At 44.4% G+C, this 18,067-nt stretch overlaps 1 protein-coding gene across 3 annotated transcripts in view; it reads left to right on the top strand.

The window, feature by feature from the left end:
* The window catches only part of TCTN2 (tectonic family member 2), a 56,515-nt gene extending 39,157 nt beyond the window's left edge, over nucleotides 1-17,358 (top strand). For 2 of the 3 annotated variants that reach the window (XM_033955273.1, XM_033955271.1), the window contains exons 14-18: nucleotides 1,859-1,962; nucleotides 4,598-4,742; nucleotides 10,401-10,526; nucleotides 10,617-10,705; nucleotides 16,895-17,358. In XM_033955273.1, coding sequence (XP_033811164.1) covers nucleotides 1,859-1,962; nucleotides 4,598-4,742; nucleotides 10,401-10,526; nucleotides 10,617-10,705; nucleotides 16,895-17,016 — 586 coding nt within the window. In that variant the 3' untranslated portion in view covers nucleotides 17,017-17,358. The remainder of the gene's footprint in view (nucleotides 1-1,858; nucleotides 1,963-4,597; nucleotides 4,743-10,400; nucleotides 10,527-10,616; nucleotides 10,706-16,894) is intronic. The other variant, XR_004540374.1, reaches the window with a different exon arrangement.
* Nucleotides 17,359-18,067: the final 709 nt, after the last annotated feature.

Genomic DNA, 18,067 nt, shown 5'->3' with positions numbered 1-18,067 from the left:
CAAGGCTGTCAAGCTCGGTTCTAGGACGATTCATCACTGCCGTTTCATCATGGCTGGCTTATATTTGATAACTCTTTATTGTAACCACTTCACTGATTGTCCAGCACATCTTGTTGTAAACCACCTCGAACTATCATGGCTTTGGCAGTATATAAGAATAAAATTATTATTATTATTATTGCTGAATCGACCATGATGAATCATCCAAGGCAGCACCTGACCTCTTGGGGAGGGGGGGGCTATGCTCCCCACACCCCCCAAAATAGGAGCATCCCCACCCTCCCATCCTGCATACCTCTTAAAAGTTCACCAGCGCAAGCAGCATATTCTAACTCCTGCTTGCACCAGCCTCAGCTCCCCTCTGATATCACATTCTGGTCCTGTGACTAGGAAGTGACATCAGAAGGGAGCCAAGCTAGCTGAGCAGGGGGTGGAAGATTCTGCTTACACCAGCAAACTTTTTAAGAGGCATGTGTGTGGTGGGGGCAGAGAGGAAGCGAGGCACTAGCGGGGTGGAGGAGGGAAATGGGGAGGAGGAGAGGCACCAGTGGGGGTAGAGGGGTGGAGAGGAGAGGTAATGCTGGGGGTAAGGGGTGGATAGGAAAGGTACTGGTCGGAGGGGAGGAACAAAGATACCAGTGGTGGGGGTGGAGAGGAGGAGAAGCATTGGCAGGAAGGAGGAGGAAGATAGACACCAGCAGAGGAGGGGGGGGGGGTTGGAAAAGGGGAGAGGCACTGGCAGGGGGAGGGGGAGAGAGGTTCATTGTGGCCATGATGAAACATCCAGGAATGAAAGGGCCATGATAAATTGTCCCATTTCGGTCATACTCAATAGTAGAGAATCACATGGGGATAAATTTGTCCTTGTCCCCACGGGATCTCAATATTTACTTATTCAATTTTCTGTACCATTCTGCCAGGGGAATTCAGAATGGTTACTCAAGCATTTTTCCCTGTCCCAGCGGGCTCATAATCTATCTAATGTACCTGGGGCAATGGGGGGGGATTAAGTGACTTGCCCAGGGTCACATGGAGCAGTGTGGGTTTGAACCCACAACTTCAAGGTGCTGAAGCTGTAGCTTTAACAGCTGCACCACACACTTCCCATCCCGTCTCTACGAGTTCTATCCCTGTCCCATTCCTGCATTCTCTGCTTTAACTGCATATGCTTTGAATACTTATGATTTTAAAATGTTCGAGGTTTGTGCATATGACGACAAAGCTTGCAAGAAAAGTAGCTAAGAAAACTTTTAAAGTAGTTCTAAAAGTAAAGCTCTTATTGGCTGACAAGTACAAAATGATTTAAGAAAACAGGCTGGTTTGTTTTGGATTGTATCATTCATAGAAAAAAAATGTATGGAAAGCCCCCCTCCCATGCTGACAGATTTAACCTGTGCCTTGACCATCATTTCAGTGCCTATCTTTGGGGACACCATTTACTAAATCTAGCCCATTATGATTTCAGAAAAGTATTTTCAGCCCAAAACTGCTTCAGGACATTGTCAACACTGTGCAGCCAGTTTTTAAAGCTACTGTGGTGGTCAGCACTGCTCCAAACTTGTGAGAGAGAATGTAACTGGCCTTGCACTACTGAGAAAGGCATGAACTAAATTTAAATCCCTCATATGCAACTCATGACAGGAAACCTTGTGCATTCTGGAAATGCCTGATCTTTTCTGCACATACCTGATCTTTTAAAGAGAGAGCACTTGCCTTGTCATTGTTATTTTGAGCTTGTCCTTTATAAAAAGAATTGTACTTGTTCATGTTAGGGTTTGGTTTTCGCTTTTGGACTATAAAATCTTAATCTTGCTTTATCTATATTCCAAGCAGACTTTCTGCTTTTGTTGTTTTGCAGGAAGACCGTGTCTGAAATCTTGCGATCGTTAGTACCAGCTACTCATGTTGCAAAAAGAGGCAACTCAAATGCCAGTGACCTGAATGAATGGGTGGGAATAATATGTAAGCTAGCTCTAAACTGTATATTATTGAACATATTTAGATATCATGAGCATGTCCAGCTGCTATTAATAATTAAAACTGGAAAATAAAAGCATGCATGTGATACAAGGAGATTAACTTTGAAATTGTTTGGGGTAAATGGGACAGGTGAATTGTGGAACTGTCTGTAAAAGGTTATTTTAAATTGGCTATGATAAGTTGGAATTCTCAGAGAGAAAAATAGCCCAGAATTAGAAAGGAAAAAGAACATGCTGACATGCATAGTAAAGCGTATGTTAAGAATTTTCAGGAAATTAAACAAGGTGTGATAATTTTCCCAGAAGGACAGAAAAACAGCCTTTACAGAGAGGCCTTAAAAAGGAAATCTGTTCCTTATAGATTAAAATACACAAGCCAATCAGGAAAAGTTCATACAGAAGTTAAAAGGATGTCTGCTTTCTATAGATTAGGATGTACATCACATTTAAGGAAGGTTATGTAAAGATTACAACTACAAGGAGAAAAAAAGTAAAGTACATAAGGATAGAAAAAGTAAAATACTGCCACCTGCTGGGTTTAAAAATTGGGCTTAGCATTAAATTTAGGATTTAAATGTAAAGTGACATAAGGTATCCCTGGGAAGGAAGTCATATGATCAACTGTGCCATTGTATTCTAAAGTATGGTAATTATTACAATGATGTCAGATAAGGTATAAAAAGTCTTGGGTTTTAACCCTCCTTTGTAGAACAAAGAAAATTTGATGACGTTTGTGGCTCTCCCCAGACATGAAAGGCATTAATAATCATATATTTGATTATTACACGGCTTTTTCTCATGTCTGTTATTTGAATTCACAGAACAGAGTCTCTAGCCCAGTCATGTTAGGGGAGAGAGTCCATTCTGGTAATTCTTTTGACCCCACTGTTCAAGTCTCCCAGCCTGGCTTGAACATCGGTGACCCCAGTGTGAATATGCAATTCTTTGTCTAGCTATTATATTTTCCTCATTTTTGAACTGCTTGAGCAAGTTACATACCTAAAGGTTGGAATTATATTCTGAGACTATGGCCCAATATTACTCTGTAGCCAGCATAAGCTGCTGTAGCTATGTTCCTTCCCTCTGTGAGGCTCTCGCTGTGCTGGTCACTAAGGGGTCCTTTTAGTAAGTGCTTTAGGTGCTAACACAGCTTGAAATGGCATATCATGAGACACACTCAGCATTTTGCAATAACTGCTAAATGTGTGCATGTTAGCTTTACACAAATATATTTTTTTAGGGAACATGTCGGGTAAGGAGGCGTAGAGTGGGTATTCCTGTGCTAATCAGCACATCTACATTAGCATGATTAACTGGTTAGCGCAGAATCATCCACAAGAGCCCTTATTGCCTATAAAAAGGGTGGTAGCAAGTGTTCTTATGGTAATTTTTTTTTTTTTTAATGGCTACGCACTAATGGCAATATTAGCATATGGCCATTAATACAAAAAAAATAGAAAATCAACCATTTTACAGCTACAATAAAAAATGACCTTAGTGTGGACATACTAAGACCACTATTTACTATAGCTTAGTAAAAGAACCTCTCAGCATTATGCTATACCTGGGGCAGAACCAATTATACCATATTTCTAACCTGAAGCTCATGTAACAGTAATTGTATGAGTATGACTGTTATTTATTCCTGCAAGATCAGGTGCAAGTTCATACTTTGAAAAACGAGTGAGGTTTTTCTTGGGTTTTTTTTAATTCTTTATTCATTTTTAAACTTTCATCAAGTGTACAAAAATTCATAATAAACACAATTAATTTGAGCACTTGAACATCTTATCATTATAACTTATAAGTACAAATGTAACCCTCTCCCCACCTTCCTTCAAAGCCCCTAAATCATTATAAGATCATGTACTTGAAACCCTCCCCCCCACCTCCTACTAAATGGTGTATAATTAATAGAAAAATGGCATTCAATCATGACAAAAAGATGTTAATGGCTCCCATATTTTAACAAAATTTTTATAATTTCCATTCTGTACCGCTAATGATCTTTCCATTCTATATATGTGACATTGAGTTCCACCAAAAATTAAAATTAAGTTTACTATGATCTTTCCAATTATTAGTAATATGTTGGATGGCAACTCCAGTCATAATCATTAAAAGTTTATTATTACACGATGATATCTGATGAGTGAATTTTGCCTCTTGTGCCTAGATTTAACAGTTTTTAGGAGTGACAAAAGTTTTTTTTTTTATGAACTTATTTACTCTTTTATAGTCTAACTTATTTACTCTATACAGTCTACTGTAACATATAGTACATGTGATTCCGAATATATTACTGTATTGCTTCTGGTGAGGTAAAAGCAAACCTTTGCATAAAGAGCCTAAGTACAAAACATTATACATTACAGAGGATACTAAGGGCTCCTTTTACTAAGCTGCGTTAGGGCTTTAACGTGCAGAATAGCGCGCGCTACAATGTCGTGTGTGCTAGACACTAATGCCAGCATTGAGCTGGCGTTAGTTCTAGCCGCATAGCGCGGGGTTAGTGCACGCTAATTTGCGTGTGCTAAATGCTAGCGCACCTTAGTAAAAGGAGCCCTAAGATTCCTTAGCAAAATGTTTGAATATAATATCACTTAGTCCTTTTTTAGATGGAGAACAAAACAGTTCAACTAGTGACTGTTCTTATGGCATCTTGCAAGATATTCCTGCTAATCTGAATATCCGGGTAATCACCACTGTTGTTGGCGCAGTCGAGGGGATTCTGCAGCAAGAGATCCTAGCAGTATCCATCAGGTATAATAAAATCCTGTGTGAGAAATATATAGCCTGGGCATAATAGCGGTTCCTTCATTTAAGGGGGAAGTTATCAATATGGGCTACATTAAGACTTATTATTTTACTACTGATTTCTGACTTGTGCTATTTTAGAACAGGTCTCATTTTATTCAAATGAGACATAGTTATTAGTATAACGTAATGGTTTCGAGGCCCTTTTACTAAAGCCGCAGCAAAAGTGAATTTAGTGTGTCCCTAACATGGGTCGGTCTTGTGTGCTAAGGCCACTTGTGCAATGACTGGAAAATGGCATATTTTCCCATTTTTTAAACTTAATGGCCAGTGCTAATTTTGCCATTAGTATGCAGCCATCATAAAAACTTACTGTGTGAATCCTTACTGCCATCTATTTTGTAGGTGGTAAGGGCTCCCATGCTTCCTCCATGGTAATCAATTAGCATGCAACAATACCTTACATGCTAACTGACTGGTGCCATCATGATTACTGTTCATCCCTTAACATACCCCTTTCAAGGAAAATAAATATTTTGTTAGCATGTAGCATATTAGCGCAAAAAGGCAAATTTACTACAGGACACCTGTGCATATCCTGCAGACACTAGCACTTACTGCAGTTCATTAAAAGGATCCCATTGATAATTCTCCCTTAATTAAAGAGAAATGTCTGTAGTAATCAAAATCACTTCTGTATTTAATTTTTTTTTTGGTTCCCCAGTTCTTTATTCATTTTTTCATCTTATATCAAGTGTACAATAATACATCAATTGAAACATACACATCACTTGAAATTCTTTTCTATTATCATCTTCAATATATAAATTAAGTCCCTTTCCCACCCACCCTTTCCACAAATATTATAAAACAAACATATCTCACATATAATAAATTGAAAAACATTGATTTAACCAATAATATAGCTATATATCCCCCCTTTCCCAAAATTATAATTATACTTTTAGTGTAAAAAGGTGTCTAATCATTACAATATGTTATCCCAGGACAAGCAGGCATGATATTCTCACATGGGGGTGACGTCATCTACGGAGCCCCGGCGCGGACAGCTTTTCAAGCAAACTTGATTAAAGTTTCAAGTTTGCACACTGCACCACGCATGTGCATGCCTTCTCGCCCACTAGAGGGCGCATCCCACCTCGTGGTCCTCAGTTCAATTTTTTCCGCGGAGCAAGAAAGCCCTGTGGATCTGAGCTCCAGTGTTTTGCCTTCTAGCTGCCGCGTTTTAGTTTGTTTTCTCCATCGAATTAGTTCGCGGTGCTGTTTTTCTTTTCGGTTCTTTTTCAAAAAAAAAAAAAAAAAAGTATTTCGTTTTTCGTTGGGCTCCGGGGGCTCCCGGAAGCCGTGGCCGCGGGACGTCGGTACGTTCCCGGCCTTCTTCTTTTTCTTCGTGGATGTCCCGTCCTGTTACGGGATTCAAAAAGTGCAGCCGGTGTGAGAGGTTGCTTTCCATCACTGACCCTCACCGGTGGTGCATTGTCTGTCTTGGGCCCGAACATCCGACAGAGTCGTGTGATCGCTGTGCTACCTTCCAAAACAGGGCCCTCCGTCGCCGTAAGGCCAGAATGGCGGAATTGTTCGCCGTCGACGCGCCTAAGGCCTCGACGTCGGCCTCGGCTTCGGCCCCGGCCTTGACCTCGGCCTCGGCGTCCTCGGGGGCCTCGGCCTCGCCTCGGCCCTCTTCCTCCAAGGCGTCGTCAGTGAAGCCAGCTTCGGGTAAGTCCTCTGTTCCATCCCCTTCAGCAAAGAAGCCATCCTCGAGTCAGGCCAAGGCGGGTGGGTCGACCCCGGCCCCGCATCGGACCTCGACTCCGCACACCCCGAGGGAATACTCGAGACCGAGGTCGCCTTCCAGGGAGTGTGCCCCGGACTCGGAACTCCCCACCTTCGTGGGGATTCCGGCCTTCCAGGACCTCCTCCGAGCTCTGATCTCATCGGAGCTGTCGGGAGCCCTGGAAGTGTTGCAACGTGCTGCGGTTCCGGCGGCCTCGACCTCGGCCGGGGCGCCTTCGGTCTCGGAGGCCCCGACCTCGGCTCCCTCGACCGCGGGAGCCCCGGCCTCGGCGACCTCGGTCTCGGGTACTGTGGCCCCGTTCACCTCGGTCTCGGCCCCGCCCCTGACCTCGACCTCGGGGGAACCCCCTGAGCGGACTGTAAGGCCCAAAGAAAAGTTGCGCAGAGTGCGCCGTCTTTCCTCCTCTTCCTCCGGGTCTTCCCGGCACGCCTCGCCCTCGACGCGACCTCGGACGGGGCGCCGATCGAGGAAGTCTAAGCGGCCCCGAGGCTCGCCTCGGCGCGACCGTTCCTCGTCGTTAGGGGGCGAGGCGCTGCAGGTGTCGGAGTTGCGCCTCGACAACCCGAGGCTCCTCCGCTCACCTCGTGGGAAGTCTTCCCGGGCCGCCTCGCCGAGGAAATGGGAGAGTGTCCCACGAACCCCGGGGTCCTCACCCAAGGGTTCTGCGAGGAGGATAATTTCCCCTTCCCCCTCGAGGGCCCTGGAGAGGGGATCCTGGGATTCGGGATCTGTTAGGGATCCTCATTATTCCCATGAGGCCTCCCCCCTCTCCTCGGTGGGGCGGTCGAGAACCCCGTCTCCCCAGGCTAGGCCGTCCTCATTTTCATCCTTCGTTCAGGACATGGCCCAAGCCCTGGGGATTGACCTGATGGTAGGTTCTCGGTATTCCAAAGAATTTTTGGAGGAACAGGACCTCCCCACTCCTCCTAGAGAGGTGCCTAGACTCCCTCTCAACAGTGTCCTTCTGCAAACCTGGCTGAAGAACTTGTCAAACCCTCTTACAGTCACGTCTGTACCTTCAAAAATGGAATCGAAGTATAGGACGATTCCCCCTAAAGGGTTCGATAAGGCGCAGCTCTCACACCAGTCTCTTCTGGTGGAGTCTGCTCTTAAAAAATCACAGCCCTCACGGGTCTCTGCGGCGGTTCCACCAGGCAGGGAGGGGCGGACCCTGGACAAGTTTGGCCGTCGCCTCTATTCAAATTCCCTGATGGCCACCAGGGTTCTAAATTACGCCTTCACCTTTTCCTCCTATTTGCGTGGTATGGTGAAGGACCTTCCTCAATATCGAAACTCGTTACCGGACTCCCAAAGAGCAGGATTCGATAAGTTTATGTCCAACCTGTCTCAATTGAGGTTGTACCTATTCCATGCAGTGTACGACGCCTTTGAGCTGGTTTCGAGGGTGTCGGCCCTCGCAGTGGCCATGCGCCGCTTGGCCTGGCTTCGCACCCTCGATATGGACCCAAACCTGCAGGAACGCCTGGCAGACTTGCCTTGTGTGGGGTCCGAGTTATTTGACGAGTCATTGGATGCGGCGACCAAGCGCTTGTCGGAGCAGGAGCGCTCTCTAGCATCCCTGGTCCGCCCCAAACCTAGGCCCCCGCCGCAGAAACCTTTTCGGCCTCCGCCGCGCCGATACCCTCAAAAGTCGACCCCGGCTTTCTCGAGACCGCCTCCGAGACGTCCGTCTCAGCGAGGCAGAGGGGGACAAACCCAAGCCCCGGCGCAGGGCCCTTCTAAGCCCGCGCCTTCCTTTTGACGGGCTGAGCGGACGGGGCGGGTTCCCCTCCGCACTTTCACAGGAACCCCTTCCTATCGGGGGGCGTCTTCGGTCCTTCCGGGAGGCATGGACCGGGATTACCTCAGACGCTTGGGTGCTCCGGATCATCTCCGAGGGCTACTCGCTCAACTTTGTGTCCTCGCCGCCGGACAGTCCCCCAAGTTTAGTCCCCTGCAACCGTTCGCAGCTACCGACCCTTATAACCGAAGCCAAAGCCCTCTTGAAGCTTCGGGCGGTCGAGCCGGTCCCCAAGGACCAGTGGGGTACGGGGTTTTACTCCCGCTACTTTTTGGTCCCAAAAAAGACCGGGGACCTGCGCCCCATACTGGACCTCAGGAAGCTCAACAAATTCCTGGCCCGGGAGAAGTTTCGAATGCTATCTCTCCCGGTTTTGTATCCCCTCTTGGAGGAAGGGGACTGGATGTGCTCCCTCGACCTGAAGGAAGCATACACCCATGTTCCGGTGCACCCCGCCTGTCGAAGATTCTTACGATTTCAGGTGGGGGACCTCCACCTCCAGTACAGGGTACTGCCCTTCGGCCTGGCCGCGTCCCCACGAGTATTCACGAAGTGCATGGTGGTGGTTGCGGCAGCCCTCAGGTCGCGGGGACTCCATGTGTTCCCTTACCTGGACGATTGGCTCATCAAAGCCCCGACCAGGGAGGGGGTTATCTCAGCGACCCGACAGTCTATTGCCTTCCTGCAAACCCTCGGGTTCGAGATAAACTTTCCAAAGTCTCAGTTGAGACTTTTTAAAATTGTTATAGTTCCCTTTTTGTATGGCAATTATTCTTTCCATTTTGTATATGTGACATAACGAGTTCCACCAGAAAGTGTAATTGAGTCTGGTGTAATCTTTCCAATTTCTGGTAATTTGTTGAATGGCAACTCCTGTCATTATTAATAAAAGTTTATTATTACTAGATGAAATTTGACTTTTTATTCTCATGAATGTCCCAAATAGAATTGTATCATAGGATAGAGCTACATGGTTTTCTAATAAAGAATTAACTTGAGACCAAATTGATTTCCATAAGGCCATGATGCAGGGACAAAAATATATTAAATGATCTAGGGTCCCTGCTTCACTCACTTCTGTATGTAATAAAAATGAGCCAAGAATAGGGCAGTCATACCATTGAGACATCACTGATGAGAATGGCTCTTAGGCCTGGGTGGAATGAGACATTATGATGTCACAATCTCAGCTCTGGTTACCAGAGATTGAAGCTTTTCATACTGAAGAGTGTAGTTATCAATATATGCTGCCGTTAAGACTTGTTCTTTTACCATTAACTCGTGCTATTTTAGCACAGTTCACATTTTATTTTTGTCTGGGGAAGATACTTAGCAAAACCTTGTTTACTGCCAAGTTCTGATGGCATAGGCAGGTAAAATGACTTCGGTGGCATGGGGAGTCTTCAACTCATTTTCCTGAATTAATTATCTAGTTCTTCAGCAGTTAAAGCTTCTCTTTAGCTCCAACCAAAATAGTTTTGTGTTTAAATTTCACTAGCAATATTGATAATGTATTAGCATGTAATGTTGTTGTCCTTATATTTGTATTGGACCCTAGAAAATGATTTGAATTTGATTTTGAAGAGCTGGCACTGTGCACTAGCCAATTATATCTTTCTCAAAAGATCTTAGATTAGTTAAACAAACTTATGTATTTGTACTGCAAGCCTTTGAAATCAGATAATGTATTTTGAGATTGTTTTGCAAATCCTATTCTCTGTACTATAGCTATCAGTAATACTCGCTCTCTATTAATGGAAAGTATTACTTCTAAGTCAGTGGTTTGCATTTCTTAAAGCTACAGTTGTCCTGAATTTAGAGTCACAAATTACCTCACGTATCAGCTTTGAAATAATAAGTACACAGTCTGAACTAATCAGATTCTAGCATATGTGAGGTTATCTGTGATCTTGTATATAGACATTCTCCAAGGGGTCCAAGGAAGCATTGTAGCTTTTGCCATAACTGGAAATGTGAGGTGTATGGTGGGGCAGTTTTTGTTTTGACAGAATAATAAACTTGGACTTGTTCTCTTTCTATCCTTCAGTTTTTCCACAGCTGTATGGCAATTCCAGTGCAGCAGTGCCTGTGAGAACTATAGCCAGTCTTTTCTTATCAGTGCTTCAGTCCAATTTATTAAAATACCAGCTCAGCCGCCACCTTCCATGACAAGGTGATTTTTATTTCCTGGTGTTCCTTTATAGGAGGCTGACATTGAATCTTTGAGTAACAGTGGCTTTTGTTCTGTTTTTTAATGGTTTAGTTTTCAGCTAAACTACACAGAATATGACTGCAACAGGAATGAAGTATGCTGGCCACACCTTGCCTATCCAGTGACACAATATTACACAGGTAAATATGTCTAGTCATAATGTATTTTTCACTACTCAGTAGTTACCTTTCAGATTTCTGTTGAAAAAGTGACTAAGGGAAATAGTTTGCCTGCAAAACTGACTTGTATTTTTAAAAAATATAACTTTATTACTTGAATAATATTTTATGCCACTGGGCAATTTCTGAGAGGAATGTGATCAAATGTAGTGTTTAAATAACATTTTCAATCTACATTTAGGTTTTAATATAAACTGTGGCATCCATTAATGATTGTGCAACTTATATAAATATGTTTAAGCAAAATATGTGTTCAAATATTGTTTTAAGTTATGCTAAAAGTTTGCTTTTGTGTCAAGGGATTTAACCTGTATCAAAAATACAAACTACTTGTATTAGCCAATTTCATTTCTTGTTAGTGGATCATTAAATGGACTAAAACGACCTGCTCCCACAATCTGGAACTCCCTACCAACCCATATAAGGGCAGAAAGTAATCTAGATAAATTCAAAGGAAGTTTAAAATGCTTCCTCTTCAAAGATACTTACGAAAACTGATCCTGTCCTCGGATCGTTCTGATCTATTTAAACTCTGATTTCTCCCCTTCCCCCTTGGTTTTTACCTTCAATGTTTGCTTTTCTCTTAAATATTATAGTTCTCCCCTCCTTCCTCTTGTTTTATTGTACGTTGTCTGTACAGTTCATTATATTGACTGTTATGATTGTATTTTAATTTGACTCATTTCCCTTTTTTAATGTAAAACGCTTAGAAATTATGATTGGCGTTTTATCCAAATTTTAATAAATTTGGATAATATAAAGTATTTATACAAATAAGTATGAAAATAATGGAAACAAAGCAGATCCCCCCCCCCCAATTCATACTGTAGTTTTACAAAAATTGAATGCCAATGTGGTTTGTTTCTCCCAGTGGGTTCTATTCTGTTGATGGTCACAGGTGTTCAAAATATTATGCAACAGGAGTGTATATCTCATGGCGTGCAACTTTATACTCAAGTACCCAAAGTGAGTCTTTGAGCTGGCTCAAATATGTTTTTCTGCAGCATGGGAGAAGAACCCTGGGGTTAAACATCTTCAGTTATTGAGCTGTTCTCATGGTTCAGATGACCCTAAAACATTCCTTTTCTCTGATCATACATATGAATCCTTTCTCCTACAGTTCTGGATAGGTCAGAAGTATGGTGGGCTGACTGGATGCAGAGACTTTACTGTTGGTCTTATTCCACCCAACTATCCTATTAAGTATTGTAGTTCTGTCTCCTTTCCTCACTGTCATGTCTAGATCAGCACCTCCCCCCCTAGACTGTAAGCTGCTTAGACATATGAATGGGTGCTGAAAAGTTCTCAGCCCAACCAACCAACTAACTTCCTAAATTCTAAACATTATTTTTCCATTATAGCTGAAAAGAGTTATCTTATTTCATTAAGTACCAATTTGCAGTAACAAAATTCTATGTTTTGACATTGTTACAGATTATTGATTGAACCATATCCACGGTTGGGCTGAGAACTTTTCAGCACCCCCTCATATTTCAAAAAAGTATGTGACATGCACAGGATCTCCTTAGGGTGAGGAGGAGATAGTGGATGCTGCAGATGGGCAGACTGGATCACGTTTCTATATCAAGTCCTAAATAAACTTGAAACTTTATAAATATTGGTAAACTAGAAGGCAATCGTAGCCAGTGGAGTAGGAAAATAATACTGCTTTTATACAGTCATGTGAAAAAATTAGGACACCCCCATGAAATATTTAGTTCTTTCTTGAATGTTCACATGTTCGATGTCAAATCCTTTTTTTAAATTTATCTCTGGAAAATAAAGTGATGTAATTGTAGGTAAACAACATAAATTTCCCTTGATTTACTCATGAAACAATAGAAATCACAAAAATGTGTATTCTGAGGAATAAATTATGATACCCTACATCCTAATAACTTGTGTTATCCTTTTGGCTGAAATAACTGCAGTGTGATGCTTCTTGTAGCCATCTACCAGTCTCTGACATTGGTCTGAGGAAAGTTTGACCCACTCCTCAATGCAGAATTCTTTCAACTGTGAGATGTTTGAGGGGTTTCTTGCATGTACAGCCCGTTTCAAATAACCCCACAGCATCTCAATGGGATTAAGATCAGAGCTTTGTGTGAAAAAAAAATAATATTTTGGAAATCAATTTGGCCTCAAATTAATAGGATGTTAGAAAATCCGGTAGCCTTGACATATGATATGATTTTGTTTGGTACTACAATGAGAGCTAGAAGTCAAATTTCATCAAATAACAATAAACTTTTATTTATATTGACTGGAGTAGCAGTACAGCAAATTACACATAATTGGAAAAATTATGACAGATTGAACTATAATTTTTGGTGGAACTCAGTTTGCCATATATATAAGATAGAGCGTACATTTGCAACACAAAAAGGATATATGGATAAGTTTAAGAATATCTGGGGACCATTAACAGATTTTTGCAATGACCGATTTTAATTTTTTTCCTATAATAGGATAATGGTTAAAGAAGGGAGGGAGGGAAGGGATAAGGAATTTATTCTTTTTATCATACATTATAAATAATTTATCATAATGAATGATAGTCTTGTGTAAAATTAACGTAATAAAGGGAGGGAAAAGGTTTCATAATTAAATAATAATTGATAAAATCATTACAATATATATACTATGTAAATTCATAAGAAGAATAATATAAAATATGATTTATATAAAATACATTATAGAAATATCAAGTGTATTGTTAAGATAAATTGTATGGAAAATTTATAACACTTGTTGATATATGAAAAAATCAATAAAAAATATTCTACTAAAGATCAGAGCTTTGACTCGGCCACTCCAGGACTCTCCATTTCTTAGTTTTCAGCCAGTCCTTGGTGGATTTACTGGTATGTTTTGGGTCATTATCATGTTGCAGAGTCCAGTTCCTCTTCAGCTTTAATTTTCTCACATGTTCCTCAAGCACCCTCTGAATTCATGGTAGATTTCATGGTAGAATTCATGGTGGATTCTATGATGGTGAGCTGGCCAGATCCTGCTGCAGTAAAGAATTCTCAAACCATGACACTTCCACCTCTATGCTTCACAGTTGGTATGAGGTTCTTTTCCTGGAATGCTGTACGCCAAACATGTCCTCTTTTCTGGTGTCCAAATAATTCAATTTTAGACTCATCTGTCCATAGAACACTATTCAAGAAGTCCTGGTGTTTGTCTACGTTCTCTCTGGCAAACTTCAGTCTAGCCTTGATGTTTCTCTTAGAGAGCAAAGATTTCCTCCTTGCACACTTCCCATGCAAGTTAAATTTGTGCAGTCTCTTTCTGATTGTAGAGTTATGAACTTTCACATCAACAGTAGCAAGAGCCTGCTGTAGGTCCTGTGATGACATTTTAGGGTTTTGGGAGACTTCTTTTAGCATCTTGTGGTCTGCTCTGGGGATCGTATTGCTTGGACGGACGGACCTTGACATGTTGACAGTTTTTTGAAAAGTCCTCCACTTATACACTATTTTCCAGACCGTGGAATAGCTAATGTCAAATTCTTTTGAGATCTTTTTAAATCCATTACCAAACTTATAATCTCCTACAATCTTCTTTCTGAAGGCCTCAGACAACTCTTTTGATCTCACCATGGTGTTCACTCTCAACGTAGGAGTCATGAGCACACCAAACTAAATGTCTGAGGTTGAAGTAGGGCAAACCTCCTTCAAAATGCTGAGTAACAATGTTCTAATCGCGTGCACCTGATATGATACACTTGTGTGTGATTTGAGCCACTTTAAGTGGGAGGATATGTGGGGGGTGTCCTAATTTATTCCTCAGTTAGAATACACATTTTTGTGGATATCTTGTTTCATGAGAAAATCAAGGAAAATTTTTGCTGTATACCTGCAATTACCGTATTTTCGCGGATATAACGCGCACCATTGTAAAACGCGCACAGGGGTATAGCGCGCAGAAATCACGATGATATGTACAAAAACTTTTCTATACCGCGCTCAGGCATATAACGCGCATGCTGCCCGACTCTCCTCTGGCCACCCCGACTCTCCTTTCGCTCTCCCCGACTCTCCTCTGGCCACCCCGACTCTCCTTTCGCCCTCCCCGACTCTCATCTGGTTGCCCCGACTCACCCTGACTTTCGGTGCACTGCCCCGACTCTCCTCTGGTTGCCCCGACTCACCGTTCACCCGCCCTGACTTTCGGTGCACTGCCCCGCCTCTCCGTGCCTGTCCCCCTTGAAGTCCTGTCCCCCTTGAAGGTCTGCCTGTCCCCCTTGAAGATCTGCCTGTCCCCCCTTGAAGTCCTGTCCCCATCCTGAAAGCCTGATGCCCCCCCTCGACGTCCGATTCTTCTCCCCCCTCGGCAGGACCACTCGCACCCCCACCCCGAAGGACCGCCGACTCCCCGACAATATTGGGCCAGGAGGGAGCCCAAATCCTCCTGGCCACGGCGACCCCCTAACCCCACCCCGCACTACATTACGGGCAGGAGGGATCCCAGGCCCTCCTGCCCTCGACGCAAACCCCCTCCCCCCAACGACCGCCCCCCCCCAAGAACCTCCGCCCGTCCCCCAGCCGACCCGCGACCCCCCTGGCCGACCCCCACGACACCCCCACCCGCCTTCCCCGTACTTTGTGTAGTTGGGCCAGAAGGGAGCCCAAACCCTCCTGGCCACGGCGACCCCCTAACCCCACCCCGCACTACATTACGGGCAGGAGGGATCCCAGGCCCTCCTGCCCTCGACGCAAACCCCCCTCCCTCCAACGACCGCCCCCCCCCAAGAACCTCCGACCGACCCGCGACCCCCCTGGCCGACCCCCCCACCCCCCTTCCCCGTACCTTTGGAAGTTGGCCGGACAGACGGGAGCCAAACCCGCCTGTCCGGCAGGCAGCCAACGAAGGAATGAGGCCGGATTGGCCCATCCGTCCTAAAGCTCCGCCTACTGGTGGGGCCTAAGGCGCGTGGGCCAATCAGAATAGGCCCTGGAGCCTTAGGTCCCACCTGGGGGCGCGGCCTGAGACACATGGTCGGGTTTGGCCCATGTGCCTCAGGCCGCGCCCCCAGGTGGGACCTAAGGCTCCAGGGCCTATTGTGATTGGCCCACGCGCCTTAGGCCCCACCAGTAGGCGGAGGTTTAGGACGGATGGGCCAATCCGGCCTCATTCCTTCGTTGGCTGCCTGCCGGACAGGCGGGTTTGGCTCCCGTCTGTCCGGCCAACTTCCAAAGGTACGGGGAAGGGGGGTGGGGGGGTCGGCCAGGGGGGTCGCGGGTCGGCTGGGGGGCGGTCGGAGGTTCTTGGGGGGGGGCGGTCGTTGGAGGGAGGGGATTTGCGTCGAGGGCAGGAGGGCCTGGGATCCCTCCTGCCCGTAATGTAGTGCGGGGTGGGGTTAGGGGGTCGCCGTGGCCAGGAGGGTTTGGGCTCCCTTCTGGCCCAACTACACAAAGTACGGGGAAGGTGGGTGGGGGTGTCGTGGGGGTCGGCCAGGGGGGTCGCGGGTCGGCTGGGGGACGGGCGGAGGTTCTTGGGGGGGGGCGGTCGTTGGGGGGGAGGGGGTTTGCGTCGAGGGCAGGAGGGCCTGGGATCCCTCCTGCCCGTAATGTAGTGCGGGGTGGGGTTAGGGGGTCGCCGTGGCCAGGAGGGTTTGGGCTCCCTCCTGGCCCGATATTGTTGGGGAGTCGGCGGTCCTTCGGGGTGAGGGTGCGAGTGGTCCTGCCGGGGGGGGGATGTATCGGACGTCGGGGAGTCGGCCGGGCAAGAGGGCTTGGGCTCCCTCTTGCTCCGATCGTGGATGCGGGTGCGGGTGGGAGCGCGTGCGAGCGGTCGTTCGGGGTGGGGGTGCGAGCGGTCCTGCTGGGGGGGTGAATCGGGCGTCGGGCGGGGTGGGAACTATGTTTAAAAACTTTTGTATACCGCGCTCAGGCATATAACGCGCGAGGGGTATGCGCGGTACGTAAAATCACGTATAACGCGCGCGTTATATCCGCGAAAATACGGTGCATCACTTTCTTTTCCAGAGATAAATGAAAAAAAGATTTGACATCGATATGTGAACATTTCTTAAGAACTGAATATTTCTTGGGTGTCCTAATTTTTTCATGACTGTACATACAGGTAAGAGATGTGTTTTATTACTTCTCTCTCATCACATTTATTCTGTTCTGTGTTCTTTAGGAGAAACATATTCCCAGTGCATTACAAAAGGACTTGTATTGGTGAGTTTTTTCCTGTTAGCCGCTTTGCTGAGCAGGCCTTGGAATTTGGTTCATAAAGCCTGGAACAACACAACTTTCTGAAGGCAACATGGGAAGTGGCATTTGAAACGACAAGAAAGCGAGAGCGTCCAAGCTGCCTTTTAAACAAACAAACAAACAAGAGCATCATTTCCAAACACATTTTGTAGTGGGAAGGTTTTAATACGTTTTTATTTTTTTGTTTATATGAAGCTGAATAATGTTTTTCTAAATTATACTATTGTAAAAAGAATTTGAAGAAAGAAATTATGGAAAAAAAATTGCTGATGTTTTAAATATCTATTTTAAAGGTATTGTTCTTTAGAAGTGATATGATACAAAACAGATTTAGAGATTTGTTTTTATACTTTCTTTTATACACAAAAAATAAAAATTTACATTTTATTCTTAAATAGTGTACAAATTTACATTATTTGGGTTTGTAGCATAAAGTGTTGCAAAAGGGCATGGAAGATTTCCTGTTTCAAAAAGACAAAGAAGGTGAAAATCCCTATGAAACACTTCCAACTGATTGAGGGAAAGGAGTAGGGATGAGCTGGTAGTCTTCAACTGTGGATCAAATATAGCATGGAGTTGAAGTGGCAGTTGAAATATATTTATTATATCCAGAGGTTTAATACAATAAATCAGACTCAACATGGAGCCGTGTTACAATAAATTAATGCCTGCTTCATGAGTCATTATTTGATAGAAAACATGACCAACATTTGTAACTCTCGTGTTGGTTCTCTGGTGTCTTGAATGCTGATACTCAGAATGTGTGGGAAACAAACACATTAAACACAGCTTAATGATTTTCAACTTTTTGGTGGTTACAATCTATCTGAGAAGACTCCTGAAGCAGGTATTTTACACAGGAAGCTGCAAGAGGCAGGAACAAGAGGGCTTTGCTTCTGCCCTCAATGACTCCACTAGGACTACTTAGACAATTTTATAAAGGTATATATGTCTATTTCTTTATACTAGTGTAAGAAGCAGAAATCACATCTGCTTTGCAGGCATGGACATTGTGACCACCTAGTTTACCTTATACTGCCAAGCTAACTGACTATTCCCATGAAGCCCTGTCTGAGAGCAAACCCTTTCCAGATGA

This window comes from Geotrypetes seraphini, chromosome 8 (assembly GCF_902459505.1).
Source record: "Geotrypetes seraphini chromosome 8, aGeoSer1.1, whole genome shotgun sequence".
Classification (NCBI taxonomy): domain Eukaryota; kingdom Metazoa; phylum Chordata; class Amphibia; order Gymnophiona; family Dermophiidae; genus Geotrypetes; species Geotrypetes seraphini.
This window is presented reverse-complemented; position numbering and strand designations above follow the sequence as displayed.